A 16,333-nucleotide genomic window follows, 5' to 3' on the forward strand; every position below is an offset into this window, starting at 1 on the left:
CCATGTTATCAGCACTGGAGATCTGACTTTCCCATATAAGGGTCTTTGCTAATGTCAGAATGTTCTTAGTTTTTCACCAGCCTTTGCTTCAGGTTGTGTTCAGACTCCTCAGTGATGTATTTATTTGTAAGCACTAGCTCCTGCACTGTTCCACCAGAGGCTGGAGTTCAGGAAGCTTTCACTTGCAAAACATTATGCTAAATGTTAACTACTGTTTGTTCTTTGGGAAATTGCTTGTGTTTGTCTTTGCTTGATGTTGTTATTATCTGCTTTATTTCTCAGCCCTTCGCTTGTTCCTCTGAACTGTGCTGGGACAATGCAGACTGTTTGGGGACGGCCATCTTATTGGATGGGGCATTTGACTGGTACTAGATTGTGAATGCCTTCTTCCTCGAGTGCTTCTGAGAAAATAACCCTTGAACTGATATTGATGAACTCTGTACTTTCCTTCTGGCTTGCAGTTCTACTTTTAACCACCTTATGCCTATTTTTGTTTAGACTAGTTGGTCGTAGGGTGCCTGGGTGGCTCAGTAGGTTGAGAGTCCACCTTCGGCTCAGGTCATGATCTCACAGCTCATGAGTTGGAGCCCTGTATCAGGCTCTGTGTTGACAGCTCAGAGCCTGGAGCCTGCTTCGGATTCTGTGCCTTTCTCTCTCTCTGCCCCAACCCACTCGCATTCTGTCTCTGTCTCTCTCAAAAATAAATAAACATTTAAAAAAAAAAAAAAAAAGATTAGTTGGTCATATCCACCTGCCATTGTGGCTGCCAAGATCTTTGGGACACCCTCTCTACCTTATATTTCTCTCTACTGAATTCTATCCACCTTCCCAACTTAGAACTTAACCCTGCATTTCCCAACTTCTTTCTCTAGGGACTTAGTTTCACCAGTCAGATGTACTCCTGTAAGGTTTTGATTTGGAAGGAACCTCTGTGAGGAAAGAAGTGGGGTGAGGGGCATCCTTTTGTTCGAGGCAGTAGGTTTTATGGGCCTACTGTAGAGGTGTAATTTCTTTATCTTAGAAGAGAAAGTATAATCTGGAGCTCCATATGATGTCAGGACTGGTCATAGAGTTCTGCAGTCACTAGCATGTGAACTGCAGGGCAAACCATGATAATATTGGAATAGTGTGGAAGGTGCAGAAGACTGCACAGCCTGAAAAGCAAGGGAGTGGAGAATGGAACTCTTGGCCTACAAAGGGCAGTCAGAGCATATAGATGTGTGAAGCAAATCAGGTGAAGGACAATGGGGAAATGGGACATGCAGTGAACTAGGGAAAGCACACCCATTTGAAGGAGAGAGTTGCCAGTGTATGCTCCGTTCCCAGTAATTGTGCTGTGGTGCACAGGCCCAGTGATATCTGGATTTCAGATTTTTCAAGAGAAAGTAGAAATTCAGATTTTTTTGGTGGAATTTAGTAAATTTTAAATATTCTCAATTAATTCAGAATTATTTTACAGGTTTGGGTGATCCATAAAATATAAGTCAGATACAGTCCACAGGTTGATGGTTTTTGATCTCTGTTACTGGTGAGAACACAAGCTCATAAAGAAGAATGGTGAGGTAAGAGGGTGTGGGAATACAAAAGCCAGGGGGAATTGACAAGAGTAGAGTCTGGTTAACAGTGTATAAATCCAAGAGAGGTCTGTTAGATAAGGACAGAATAATGTCCATTGTGTCTATTGTATTGGGAGCTTGGAAGTCATTGATAATCTTTGTCAAACTTCTTCAGCTGAATAATAGGAGAAAAGACCAAACTGCAGAGGGTTGAGGAATGAGGGAGGAGTGAGCCAATGGAGATGGAGTGAAGATTACTCCCAGAGACACAAGAAGGCTTATTTATTTATTTATTTATTTTGGAAAGCCTAGCCAAGGCTAAAGCTTTTTTACCTATGTGTTTGTGCAGGTATGTATATCTTTGAATGAGGCAAGATTTCCTAATTATATTATTTCAATTTTCTATAACTTTATTTATTTGTTTATTTATTTATTTTAAGTAAGCTTTATGCCCAACATGGGGCTTGAACCCATAAACCCGAGATCAAGAGTCACATGCTCTACAAATGGAGCCAGCCAGGCGTCCCTCTATAACCTTAGTTTTAAAAAGTTTATGAAGCATATTTATAGGCTCAGGTTAATAAAACCACTGTAGAGGGAGAAATTAAAAACTATGCAGGAAAAGCTGCTAACAGTGAATTTCTGGAGGAGATTGGGAGGGGGTGTGGTGGAAACACAGATACGAAAATGAGATTCTCTGGATTGGAGGGAAGACAATTAGAAATGGTTTGGAATCAGGCAGACTCCTGGGTCATGCTGGTGGATGTGGAGGAAGCTGAGGTAATTCTTTCCTACAGCAGCAATTTTCTAGTTATGCAGATGAGATACTGAAAGTGGGGAGAACGGGAGTGGATATGTTGTTTGAGCACAGTGGTGAGGGTTTGGAAATGCCACAGAAGGGAATGGGAAAGAGACATGTATATGAAATATTGTTTGGGAGGCTAAAGAACCCCATTTCAAATTAGATCCCATACTTGTGTAGGGACACTAATTTGTACTTTTTGGGCATTTCATTCCTTGCTCAGCAGCATAAGTGTAAGTGTGAAGAAGGTGATTTCACTGATCCATAGTTAGGATTTTAGCCAGAGGACGTAGGTAAACGTGCTGGAATTCACAGAACCATGGTTTTGGAAGAGAATCATTGAGGTATTTGAAGTAGGAAACAATACGAGACTAGGAGGGAGTAAAATGGCAGGGAATAGAAACAGAGGTCATTCTACTCTTGGTTCAGGCTAGGAACCTTGAGACATTGCATCTGGATGTGTTCATCGGAGGATGTCACTTAAACTGTTTCAAGCTTGTATGTCTATTGCATCTAGTTGCTTAGATCTCCCTGTTCTTAGAAGAGGTGGGCCAGATGAGTAGCAGTTTTTGCTTTCTGATCCATGGATGAAACTGAAGTACTACTTGAAGAAGATGATGCAGAACTTCTGGAAGTTGCCAGCAAGTGCCCGGGAAGGGAAATGGACCCAATGCCAATTTAAGGGAGGATCAGGATTGGAAAGTCAATACTATTCATTCAAAATTCAAGTCTCTAGGGGTGCCTGACTGGCTCAGTCAGTAAGGCATGTGACTCTTGATTTCAGGGTTGTGAGTTCAAGCCCCATGCTGAGCATGGAAATTTCTTTAAAAAAAAAACAAAACTCAAGTATCCCCTGATAAACTTATTCCTTAACACATCTTGCTGGAAGGGATGGTGGAGACAAGTCCACAACTCTTAGCCAGCTCAGCTTAAGCCTCACTGGAAAGACCTCCCTTAATATAGTGGAGGATGAGAATATTAGGAAAAATGGACCTTGTGAATGTCTATGGCTAAGTGCTTTTATCACTAGTAGGCGCACTCCTGCAGAAGAAGACCACATTATGCGTGAGAATCCTGGCCAGGTCAGCCTGGGGGAACAGGGCTGATCATGGCTTCCCTGGAGTTCTACCAGAGACCCATTACACATGGGTTTTCTGGCTGCCTTTGGACCATCAGGTAGCCAGGGCTTACTTGGAACTTGAAATGATTCTGGGGCAGTAGTTCTCAAACTTCAAGATGATAAAGAATCACCTGAAGAGCTTGTTAAAAAATGTAGATTCTTAGACTCTAACTTCAGTGAATTTGGTTCAGTGGCTTTGGGGTAGCCCCTGGGAGCTTGTATTTGTAACGAGTTCCCAAGAAATGTTGATGCTGCTGGTCCAGGCACTACACCATTTATGTAGCACCAATTATGTTTGGGAATTTTATTGGCTGGATTCTGATTATACATATCCAATGAATAAATTGCCCTAAGTCTATTTTGATGATGTCTCCTGGGTTTCTGATCCTGCAGAAGACTCTACCTTAGGAATTCTAGGTATTACTGGACTTTTGAGTGATCTAATCCTTCTGTTACCTATTGTCATTGGGCCACAGATCCCAAAAGATCTCAAGAAACTATAGAGACTGGATTTTATGGGTTGTATCATGACCATGAAATTGTCCCATGAATTTTTTTGGTGCTGAAAAAGACAGCGATCTATCAAGATTTTTTTCTTCAAACTTTCAAACTAGAAAAATCTAAAGCTCCCTCTTCCTCACCAGGATTGTAACGTTTCCTCTTTTTGCTTGCCTCAAACTCCTTTTTTTTTTTTAAAGTTTTTTTTTTTGTTGTTGTTTTTTAATGTTTATTTATTTTTGAGAGAGAGAGCAGGGGAGGGCCAGAGAGAGGGAGACAGAGGATCTGAAGCCGGTTCTTGCTGTCAGTGCAGAGCCCGATGCAGAGCTCAAACTCCATGATTCATGGGATCATGACCTGAGTCAAAGTCAGAAGCTCAACCGACTGAGCCACCCAGGCACCCCTGCTTGCCTCAAATTCTTGAGAAAAGCTTATACTCATCCTTTAGCCAGAAACCTGAGTCCTTAGGAAATGAATACAAGAGACTTTTGGTGGGAGTGTATCTGGCTTCCAACAGTACCAGTTGGTTCCTGGGCCATATTCTTAAAATAGAAAAATGACCAATTACAGCTTTGCCAAAACTACATTTGGTGTAATCCAGAGAATATGTTTTTAAGTGTCTGAAGGACTCAGCCACAGGAATCTTGATGGTACCAGCCAAGATATCTGAGGTCCAAGGATGGCAAAACCCAGGGACCATTTAGTACTCATGGGGGATTCCAGCTAAATAGAAGCTGGGATTTGGACATGTCTGGGCAGGTCTGCTGAATATGCAGGGCAGGCATGCCTGGAGTCTATTTACATGACAACTTTTGGCTGAAGAATGAATGTACCCTGATCTGAATGGAAAGTGGAATGGGAAGAACAGAAATGTGTCTGTCTTAGGACTCAGGTTTTGATAAATGTTCTTTAAGAAATGAGTTTATTAATTAAATAATATATCATCTTTTTATTTCTTGGAATTATACAATTTACATTAGGATTTTTGATAGTTTGAAAATAGTTTATTGCTATCTTTAGGAGACTATAGATAGGGTAGGCAATCATATCAAAATGAAAGAAGATTGATTTAATTTAGTTTACTACCTGGGATTAAATTGGGTGTGTGAGCAAAAGGACAGAAGATATACATATTTTGTGGCTTTGGAAATATTGGTGGAGTAGTGAATCTTTAAAAATTTCTATAGGAAATAGTGTATTTAAACTTGCTATTTTCAACTGTATACTCTTTCTACACCACCTAGAACTTTGTGAATTTTGTTAAATATTAACATGGCTGAAGTACTTTAAAATTATATTTACCTTTAAAAGGTTTATTTTACATTTATTTTTTGAGAGACAGTGACAGAGCATAAGTGGGGGAGGGGCAGAGAGAGACTGAGACACAGAATCCAAAGCAGTCTCCAAGCTGTGCACAGAGCCTGACACAGGGCTCAAACTCACAAACCGTGAGATCATGACCTGAGCTAAAGTCAGACGCCCAACTGACTGAGCCACCCAGGCGACCCTATTTACCTTTAATTTAAAAACTGTTCACAATTGTGCTTCTGGTCTTGATTAGTGCTATTCCTCATTCATTGCATTTTCAAGATAGAGTTTGGTTGATGAGCCACAGTTCCACCTTTGCTTTTCTTTAATTAGTAAGAATTATTATAATCTTAGAGAACGCTGATTGACTGACTTTTTAATGTGTCAGACACCCATCTAAGCACTTTACACGCCGTATCTCATTTAAGCCTCACAGCATTATTATGAGGGAGACACTTTAATTATCCTGACTACATACATGGGGAAACTGAGGCACAGAAAGATTAAATTACTTGTCTAAATAACAGCTAGCAAGCAGCGGAGAAAACCAGGGCTTAGAGTGTTTGTGGTGTTTTAGCAAAGGTACTAATGACTCTAAATTTTAAGATGATTACAGAAAAGAAAAGGCTGTTTCTCAGTTTGGGTATGGTTTAGGTGCCAGGAACTCTCTCATTGCCAATTTTGATTCTTCAGGTAGCCTTGGTAAAGTCACTGGAATTATTTTCCAGAGACTTGTTCATACAAATGATTTTTCAAATGACTCTGAGCTGTCATTTGCTTTCCTAGAGAATGAGAGAAGCAATGTACTATGCACCTCTCCTTCTTGAGAATGATTTTAGATTTTTAAACTTTTTATTTGCATATAAGTTCAAACTTACAGAAAAGTTGCAAAAATAAAGATAGCATTGAAAATACCCATATACCTTTTACTCAAATTCTCTTTACTGTTTACATTTTACTCGAATTCTTTCCATTTGTGTGCTTTCTCTGAATACATATGGGGAAAAAACTAAAAAGTTATTTTTTTCCCTTTGAAATCATTTAAGGGTTAGTTACATACTTTGTGGCCCTTTCTCCTTAATACCTTGATGTGTATTTCCCGCGTATAGGGATAATCTCTTTTGTGACCACATTATAGTAATAAATTTTAGTAAATTCAACATTGATTCAATACTTTAATCTATGAACAGTATTCCAATTTGTCAATTGGCCCATTAACATTATTTATAGCATTTTCCTCCTTGGGTACAGGATCCAGTCCAAGGTCAGTTACTGCATTTAGCTGTCATATTTGAGAATAACTCTAATTATGCCAGATTTTATTTTTATCATATTCTAGAAACCATCTCCACACAGCATATAAAATCTTAATTTAGGATGACAGCTGATGAAAATTAGACTTCTGATAGATTTTTTTTGCTATTACTTGATATTTTAGAATCCCTAATGATGATTAGGATGTAGTCATACTAATTAAAACTAGTTTTAATGAGTTAACTAGCTACTAGCAACTGTTTCTATTATATTGCATGCCTAAGCTAAAGAAAGTTAGATTTTTTTTTAGACATTTTGAATGATAGTTGAAATTCTAACAATAGCTTAATGATATTGATCTAATTTTAAGTTTAGAAGAGACTTCTATTTTTTTGGTACTAATTAGTTTAATACAGGATTACTGAAAAATAGGAAACTCCAAGAAGGAAAATGTGATACTGTCTAGTGTCTGAAAGGAATGATTGATGCTAACAAAAATAAAATATAAATTTTAAATAATCAGGATATTGTTTAAAAGGCAAGCTGTTGACTTTATCACTCCCCCTTGCTAAGACACACATTGGTGCCTGTTAAATCTGACATTTTTACTCTGATCATCAATGGCAGCTTTAAAGCGTCTGTAGTATCCCAGGACAAAGTAACAAATCAACTCCAGGAAGGGCTGTGAAACTATATCTGCTGGCTCTTTCCTTTCCCAAAAGCCCATCCCCAGTGGCATGCCAGTAGCTTCTGGGCACTGGAGAAGTTATGACCCTGTCTTCGCTGGGGTTAATGGCAGCCTGTTGGTCTTCTGCACCTCCCTTTCACCTTTCCCTGGGAAACTGGGGCTGAAGGCTAACAAACCCTACAGGTTCCCAGTCATTATATAAACCGCCTACCCAAAAGGCCCTTCCGCCTCCACCAAATTTGGTGACCACAGTTGAGAGCCAAGAGTCTCCTATAATCATTTTTAATAGTTATATTAAGGAGGGTTTTCACAAAAGGGACATTTAAAAAAAAATTTCGTTTTTAATTTTTATTTATTTTTGAGAGAGAGACAGAGCACAAGCAGGGTAGGGGTAGAGACAGATGGAAACACAGAATCCAAAGTTGGCTCCGGGCTCCAAGCTGTCCACGCAGAGCCCAACACAGGGCTCGAAACCACGAGCTGGGAGATCATGACCTGAGCCGAAGTTGGACGCTTAACAGATTGTGCTACCCAGGCACCCTAAAAGATCCAAACTTAAAAGGATCTTGGGTCATGGTTTTTGAAAGAAAGATCGTTATCTACTTGTTGAGCAATGTTGGCAATATTGACTGTTCTTTGCTCTTTCCCTCCCACAGACCCAGTCCTCACTTCTTTGCATCTTGCATTCCTTTGATATTTTTAATATACTTAGGCAATGAATTAGCACTCAATGGATTGAAAAATTGTATTACCTTGTTATGTATTATGTGTAAGGACCATCAATTGGTGCCAGTATGGAATCTTAGGCTCTAATAGTGGGACTCGTCTGTCTTAAAGTAACCTGCAAAATATTGACACACGGTCGAGTGTCATCAATCCTGATGAACCATGCATGTGGTTGTGGAAATCCACCTCTGCCTCATCCTCACCCCGAGTCCCAAGAACTCCAACACTAATGCCTAGTTCTGTAGTTGATATTCTGATTTCTAGAATGTGCTTGTCAAATATTAGGCTATTTTCATTTTTCCTTGGGATGCACTTTGTTTTTTAAAGATCTATGATCCATTTTATTTAGATGAAGGAAGATAAAGAAAGGGTTTCCCTGCTATGGAGAAGACCATATCAATGGACAGGCAAGATGATGGTGCTTTTAGGTATGTAGTCACTCCTGTCAAGGGGTTGCTGGACCTCAGATCCCTTTATGTGTCAGACTCCACTGAGGTGATTTGCAATTTACCTTGCTTTGGAGCTTCTACTGTCCTGGCTCACTCTATTTCTTAGCAAATATATCATATGCACTTTAACTCAAAAGCCCAAACGACTTCTCTAACATCAACAATTGAGACCATTGGCTTTTTAAAATTTTTTTATTTTTTCACTCATCATTTATTTACAAATACACATTATAACTTTTATATACATTGCACATTTACATGGTAGAAAAGTACAAAACTATATATTTAAATGAATTTATATTTAACTTGCCATGTTTGAAAATATAAAATTGCATCAGAAAAAAGTATTATGAAAAGCAAGAAACTTGAACTGATAAAGCTTTGATATAACTTTTAGCGACACGTTGTTTGAAAAGGAACTAATTTAAAAGGTACAGCAGAGTAGCTTACAGGAAACACCTAACAAAAGGTTGAATGTATAGCATTCCCTTCCTTCAGTCTCTGGATACCCATATCAATTTCTTTGGATTTGTAACATCTTAAAAGTACATTATTAGAATTCTAACATTTCTATCACCCCTTCTCTCCCAAATCATGACAAGAGAACTGAACTAGGAGTTTCCTCAAAGGTGTATCCTCTGTACCTTCTATTTGAGTCAGTTATAATGCCTTTTGGTCAGTCAAGATTCCTTGTAAACAAAACCCGAGGGATCATGTATGTACAGAACAGGCAGCAGAGAATCCAATAAATAAAAAACATGACAGAAACTGACATGCAAGTTTGTTAAAGTGGAAAAGAGTCTAACAACAGTGAGATGAAGGGAGACAGATGAGTGAGTGAATAGTAAGGAATGGACTTAAATGGTTTACAAGGAAAAAAAAAAAAGCTTTTACTTTACAAGCAAGAGACCTCACAATAAATAACAACTGCTCTTCCTTTCACGAATAAATTTCTTCAAAAACAAGGTGTACAGTCAACCAGACATTTTATGTATAAATTATAAAACATGACACAGTATAAATAAATGTCTACAAGTCTCAACTATGGGCCTCATCCAGTAGACCTCACAATGACTGCCTCTCCGTGTCCAATGAGTAACAAGGTGGCCTGGGAGAGAGCTCTAGGACAAACGTCCTTTATGTATAGTTTTCCCCCCAAATAAATAAGCATACACTTATTTACAGTATGGACAATATATTTTTTCTTTTCTTTTCTTTTTTCTTTTTTTTTTTTTTTTTTTTTTTGCCCAAAGGCTATATCAACACTGAACATTGGTGGAGGGTTTACCACTCTAGAATGGAAGATATAGGAAAGCTGTAGTCCTGGTCTTCATCTTCCTCTTCCTCCTCGGTGTCTTCCGAAATGGCTAGATGGGGGAATACAGGGGAGCTGTTGTTTAAATACGGACAACAACAGCGCAGAAGCAGCTCAGTGTATGTTTTCAAAGCCCTCTGAGACAGCCATATTACAGCGTTGCATTTTTATGTGACTTGCAGTGAGATGCTTTGTTTTTGGCATCTGCTGTTATGCAATAAGTTTAAAAAACATTTTTTTTAAACATTATCTATGAAGTCAAAAACTGCAGAAAGTTCTGAAGAATCAATGGCTCAGGTTTTACGGGCAGATTCCTGAAATTAGATAAAAAGCGCTCGTGTTCTAGGTATAACTGCTTTGGGTCCTTAATTCAGAGTTAGTAGAGGCAACTGCGAAAAGCAGCAGCCCATGTGTGATAATATACAGCTGTCTTTGAAAAAGAAAAAAAAAAACGAAAAACTTTTGAAGCAGTTAGTTTAGATTCAAGTGTTAATAAAGCAAACGGCCAAGCACATTACTACAGCAAAAGAATTAAGGGCAAATGACTAGAGCTAGGTTTTTAGAGGCAAGCCCGTTGATGATCATTGGACAAGTCCTAACGCCAGGAAACATTCCAGGGAATTTTTCTGTGGGCCACTGAATTGCTGGTGAAATTTAGCAGCTACCTAATTTAAATTTTTTTTTTTTAACGTTTATTTTTGAGAGACAGAGACAGAGTGTGAGCGGGGGAGGGGCAGAGAGTGAGGGAGACAACAGATTCGGAAGCAGGCTCCAGGCTCTGAGCTGTTAGAGCCCCATGCGGGGCTCAAACCCACGAACCCATGAGCTGTGAGATCATGACCTGAGCCAAAGTCAGTCGCTTAACCGACTGAGCCACCCAGGTGCCCCTAGCAGCTACCCAATTTAAACAGAAATGGGCTTATATTGGAAGGTCTTTTGAGGTCTCCGTTCCCTAGGGCTTGCCTGGGAAGGCCTCACATTGCGGCGAAGGTTAGAAACTGTACTTACAGTTGCAAGATCCGGAGTGCTTGACTTCCAGCAGCACACCTGAGGAGCAGGCAGCCTCCTTCATGGCACACTCACTGGCGTAAGTGGCATTGTCACTGGCACAGACAGGCTCCTCGGACTTACTCTCGGGGCACAGCTCATCGCAGAGGGAACACCGGCCTCTGCCAACCTTGAAATCCCATAAACACTTTTTTCCACCAGTGCACTGGATATCTTCACAGGACTTTGCTTCTAGGATATAATACACCTGTGATGAGTAAATTGCTTTCCCTCCTCTCCCTGTTTTTCCCTTTCTTTAGTCCTCTGTCAGTAAAGACAAACATATAGCTTATGATTTACTAACAGGATAATGGAGATCTCATGCAAAAATGCTTGATAATAAAACTGAAACTTAAACACACACGGTCCCTACACTCCCTACTAGTACACAAAAATAGTATTTTGGGGGGGGAACAGGTTATCACAGTATCCTGGAATTAAATAAGGATTTCATTATTTCCCTCAAGTGAAATCTTTTGAAAAATAAAGAATTCCATCAGTATTAGAATCTGATAACAGATTTTCAGTAACTGTTAAGCAATTATTTCTTGCTTACAGCAAGTCTAGCACCTAAAAAATGTGTAAAATTGAGTGAATTCTAAGTTTTCCAAGACAGAAAGTTGTTTCCCATTTCTTGCTGGCATTTCAACATATATGCCAATGCTTCCAGAAGACAACTGTTTCCTTGAGGAATGCTGTGGTTACCACAGTTTACCCAAACTGGAGACTAGTTCCCCCTTCGGTGAAACTATGCATTATGGGGCGAATTTGGGCTTATTTGATTGACCTCACAGCTTTACCAGTAGAACTAGCCTTTCTGACCATGTTTCCACTTTTCCTTCCTTAATCCAGAATACCTACTGATACACTTTCCCTCATAGGCTAATCCAATCGATCTGCCCAGTAGGCAGGTAGCCTTCCTCAGGTGACAGGCACTGGAGTAGGTCACTCCATCATTCCCACAGAGATACTGTTCAGAGGAGGTGGGCTCTGGGCAAATCCGGTTACACGTCACACAGTAAGCATTGTTAGTCTGGTCCACCACGCACGTGGAGCTGCCTGGACAGAAAACATCCCGACATGTCTCTGAAATAAAGAAGGAAAGAAATACACATTAAGAATAGGCACTTCCTGGCTGTTCGGGAGGGAGCATTTGATATTATCAAGGAAATCATAAAAGGAAGCACCCAGCTTTTCAACAAGCGCTTTGGGAACCCAGTGGTTTCAAGAGAAAAATCTATGACCCTAGGTTGGTCCCGTCTGAGTTCTTAAGAAGTCTTCAGTACATTAAAAAAGGCTGCTTTGTTTTGCATCATCATCATTATTAGGCTCTTAGGGTGGACAATACCACACCCCAGGGGTCTTCCAGTGGGTCCACCTCAGGTGGAAAGCTGGAGTGGGGGAACCAGGGAGGACCTACTTTTACATTTGCCCTGGTACTGGACTTCCAGTTCGGGCTGCTCTTTACATCTGGCCTTGAGGAGTGCACATTCGTTGCGGTAGGTTTTCCCATCCAGCCCGCAGACTGGGCCTTTCCAGGTGATGTTGGAACAGTCTGGGGCGCAGACGCAGCGGGGTTTGTTCTTCTTGTTCATTCGGCACTTTTTCCCGGGGCCACAGTCCACGTTCTCACATGTTTCTAAGGGTTGGAAAGAGGGATGGATCAAAGCCAGGGCCAGGCAGTATGCAAGTCAGCCAGGAGGGCTGTGGAGGCCTTGCAGGACCCACCCTGTGGCCAAGAGTTCCCGCCAGAGGGGTCCAGCTCTCTCCTAGTAGTTGAGGAGGGGGTGGGGGTGGGGATGGGGGTGGGGTCAGTGGTCGGCACCCTATACTCCAATCTCTCTCAAAGAGTGCGAGTTGGTTGGCTCCACCACCACACTTGGCCAGTAAGTCCAGGAACCTCTGGCAACCATGTTTTGCCGGCAGTGTGTGCCAGGCAAGATTCAACCCGAAAGTCTTACCGGGACTGCGGGAAGATAGAGGGAACCCACGAACGCACCCCAGCTGGGCAACAGGGAAGGTGAGGATAAGACGCCCTCTACTGAGGGCCTGGAAACTGGGGAGGAAGAGTCCTACCTTTACAGGGGATGCAGTTGGGGGCGCCCCCGTTGAAAATCATCCACTTGAAGAGCGTGTTGTCATTTACATCCTCCTCGGTCCACGAGGTGCTCAGGCGGCCGGTGCTGCAGCACTCCTCCTTGCTCAGTTCGGTCTTGTACAGGACCTGGCAGCGGCCGTTCTTCGCTTGGCGGAGCCAGCAATTCCCAGCTGCGAGGAGACAGGGGTGGGGAGGTGGGTGAGCGAGAGGAGAGGCGGAGTAGGGGGAGGGAGGGGGCGAGGTGGCGAGCTTGCGAGGGAAGGAGGAGACCCAGCGGGGATGGGGCGGGAGTGACTGTGGAGGAGTAGAGAGACATGGGAGAGAAAAGCAGAAAATAAATGGAAGGGAGTGAAGGGGTGGGGAAAGGGGGGCGGGGGAGACGGTTGAAGAGGTGGGAGGTGGGTGAGGGGGAAGGAGAGCGAGAAGCCAGAGCGCCCCAGCCATATCAATGTCAGTTACCAGTGACCCAGACACAACACGTGCAGCTTGCATTGACTTTTACTAGACTGTTTACTTTTATTCGTCCCATTTCATAACCTGCAGCGACTCGAAGAGCAGATTAAAGAACCTGACAAAAACAGGATGCGACGGATGTTTTTACATGTTGGTTTCATGTAGGCGGTACGAGTATTATTTGTGACAGAGGTTAAGAGAGTAGGAGAACTTGAGAGAGGGAGAGACCGACACAGACACACACAACAGGAACAGATCAAGCAAAAGGCACTTGTGAAAAATGAAAGCAAAAAAGCAGCCGGGCCCTGCCCGGAGCTGCCCCGCGCGGCCTCGAGGCGCAGCCCGCCCGCCCGGCCCGTTTTGCAATCCGGCAGACCCAGAGGACGCCCGCGGCCACCGCGGTCTTTCGAAATCTCCGAGGGCAGCTTTTCTCGGCGCCCACGTCCGCGGCACCCAGGCAGCGCCTCGCCCCGAAAGGTGAGGGCGGCGAGGGGGCAGTGCCCAGGGGGACAGCTCACAACACACTCAAAACGGTAACGCTAAAGAAGGAAAGTTACACGTCTGTCTCCAGAAAAGTGTAGGGGAAAAAAGAACAGGGGAGGGGGCGCCTTCCTACTATTTCACGGCAACATATACCTAGCTCATACCTACCGAGAGAAATCTTTGCAAGTACTTTCCCCTCCCCCCCTCCCCCCCGCCTTCCCAGGTTCGCGTTTGGGTCAGGAAGTCTTCTTAGGAACCATCAATACAATTTGAACAATCATTGGACCGCAAGCTGCTATTATTATTATTTTTAAAAACTGTGTCCGAAGACTCACTGAAATAAATTTGATTAAAAAAAAAAAAAAACCCAAACTTTAGAAATTTGCTCTTAATGCATCTCAGAAATTAAAGAAGTTGTGAGGTCCTTCCTCGCTGTTCTCCATAAAGTTAGTCGGAGGAATGAGGCACAGAGAAAAAAAAAAAAAAATTGTGAACTACTCAAAACACTCCGGGGTAAATTTTTTTTTTTTTTTTTTTTTGCGGGGTTCGGGGGAAGGGGTTGGAAGAAGCATCCACTAGGCAGAAAACTACTTCCCTCTAAAATTTTCAGCACCCACATCTCCAAGTTTGGGCAAAGTTGCTGAAACCACGTCCCCCGGCCACTGAAGAAATTTCAGTATCTACCCCCATCCCCCAGTCATTTTTTAAAGTATCCAAAAGATGTGGGAGGGAAAGAGGTTACAGTGCAAATGGATCGACTGAAATCTCCAGGCTACTGATGCCTGTCCCCTTCTTCAGAGCCAAAATAGGGGAGATAACATCTAAACTCATTATGTCCAGAACTTGGAGCATCTAACCCTAACTACTGAGAGAGGCTCCAGCTTACTCCCTTTCCTTTTAAAGGATAACCGCGCTCCCAACTCGGCTGGCAGTCCGAAAGTGTCACTGCCTTCAGTTTTCCCACTCCACTCCATCCCGGAGTCGCTAAGTTGGTCCAAAATCTTCCGAGAGCAGCGTTGCTTAGAACAGACCCGGTGCAGACGACAGTAAAGTACAAACCCCTGCCCGCAGCCGAGCCTCCCAGCGCATCCCCCCTCGCTTACCCTGGGCGCTGCGGTCCTCCATGAACTGGCAGAGCAGCAGCAGCAGGAGGCACAGCCCGCCGGGCTGGTGCCTGGGACCGACCATCGTGGGGGCAGACGCGGGGCGAGGAGTGCGGCGGCGCGGGGAGCGGGCGCGGCGGCGGGTGGCTCGGGCGAGCGGCGCGCGTCGCAAAGGCGAGCGGCGGAGGGCGCAGCGATCCCGGCGCAGCCCCGCGCTCGCCGCCGGCCGCCCGCGCGATTCAATGGACGTCAGAAGCCGGGCGCAGCCGCGCTTTAAATCTAGACGGGGGTCTCCGCGGTTTGCGGTGGGCGGTCTCCCAGTGTGTGGGGCAGTGGGAGGGCGGCCGCGAGCAAGGGTGTGCGCGGCTCCTTGGGGGTGGGGAGCTTTTAAAAGTTCAGTGTGAATCAGGTGACATTTCCCACCTTCTGGAAACCCTTCCCAATTATCTGTTGGAGGTGCCCGAAATCAAAGCGGCAGGAGGGGAATCGCCGAGTTCTTATTTGCGTAGGAGGGAGAGGGAGGGGGAAGGCGGCCGGGCGGGGGGTGGGGGCGACGCTTCGGGGGTGGGGAGTGGGGAAGAACACCCACTTCAAGTCCTGCACGCCGCCGCTCGCAGGCAACGCCGGCGCGTCCGGGGTGGCGTGTCTGTGTGAGTGTGAGTGTGTGAGAGTGTGTGTGTGTGTGTGTGTGTGTGTGTGTGTGTGTGTGTGTATATGCAGGGGGGCGCGGTGGGGGCGCTGGAGGAGGAGGCGGCGGCGGCGGCGGGCGGAGCGGAGCTGTGGTGGTGGTGGGGGGAACCCGGGAGTTTGTCTCTCCTCCCGCTCCTCCGCTCCAGAAAGACTTTGCAAACGCCCAGAGAGCCCGGAGCTGCTGAAATACCCGGGTGGCGGCCGGGTCGGAGCGCGCTGGCCCCGCCGCTCCGCCGGGGCGCGCGGCAGTTTTAGGCCCCCGCAGCCTGGGCGCGGGACCGGCGAGGTTTTGTGTCTGGGTCTGTGCGTGCCTGACTGTGCGGCCACCCCCCGTCCGGAGTTGGGGCTAAGAACCCCAGCGCCGGCGCCTTCCACCTTGGCTGAGCGGGGCCGAGACGCGGCCCTCGGTCTCGACGAGTCACAAGCAAACAAAAATGTTTAACACCTCGGGCCCGGCCTCCCCCCCGTCACAGTCTCGCCCTCTCCCTTTCTTTTCTCCCCTTTCACTTCGCGGCGTCTGGAGTCGGAGCCTGGAGCGGGGGCGCCGACGTAGGCGGTCTGCCCCCCCTCCCCGGCTCGGAGACTCCCCAGTTTCTGTCCTGTGTGCCTGTCTGTCTCTCTCAGTCTCCTTCTCAGCTCGCTCGCTCTCCCTCTCTCTCTCTCCCTCTCTCTGTCTCTCTCTCTCTCTCTGTCTCTCTCGGTTCGCGGAATAAAAAAGATTGCAACATCGATAATGAACTTCT

At 44.4% G+C, this 16,333-nt stretch overlaps 1 protein-coding gene across 4 annotated transcripts; it reads right to left on the bottom strand.

The window, feature by feature from the left end:
• Window positions 1-8,574: 8,574 nt before the first annotated feature.
• Window positions 8,575-15,573, bottom strand: FST (follistatin). Of its 4 annotated transcripts, none has more exons than XM_045438215.1 (6): window positions 14,901-15,573; window positions 12,840-13,031; window positions 12,184-12,402; window positions 11,625-11,849; window positions 10,725-10,955; window positions 8,575-9,768 (listed from the first exon to the last, which is right to left on the bottom strand). In XM_045438215.1, exons 1-6 carry the CDS (start codon window positions 14,983-14,985, stop codon window positions 9,686-9,688), a joined length of 1,035 nt encoding a protein of 344 aa, XP_045294171.1. In that variant the 5' UTR covers window positions 14,986-15,573; the 3' UTR covers window positions 8,575-9,685. The 4 variants fall into 4 exon arrangements, with proteins under 4 accessions (XP_045294171.1, XP_045294187.1, XP_045294178.1 ...); XM_045438231.1 differs by having other exon boundaries at window positions 8,575-10,030; window positions 14,901-15,394; XM_045438222.1 differs by having other exon boundaries at window positions 10,725-10,952; window positions 14,901-15,346.
• Window positions 15,574-16,333: the final 760 nt, after the last annotated feature.

The sequence above is a fragment of the Leopardus geoffroyi genome, chromosome A1 (assembly GCF_018350155.1).
Source record: "Leopardus geoffroyi isolate Oge1 chromosome A1, O.geoffroyi_Oge1_pat1.0, whole genome shotgun sequence".
In the NCBI taxonomy this organism is placed as follows: Eukaryota; Metazoa; Chordata; class Mammalia; order Carnivora; family Felidae; genus Leopardus; species Leopardus geoffroyi.

Excerpts from the sequence above, each read along its gene's own strand:
- FST (XM_045438215.1), bottom strand. The coding sequence starts at position 14,985 with ATGGTCGGTCCCAGGCACCAGCCCGGCGGGCTGTGCCTCCTGCTGCTG. Across the intron at positions 12,403-12,839 it reads CAACTGCATCCCCTGTAAAG|AAACATGTGAGAACGTGGAC; the intron begins GTAGGACTCTTC and ends TCCAACCCTTAG. Across the intron at positions 9,769-10,724 it reads GCACTCCGGATCTTGCAACT|CCATTTCGGAAGACACCGAG; the intron begins GTAAGTACAGTT and ends TCCCCCATCTAG.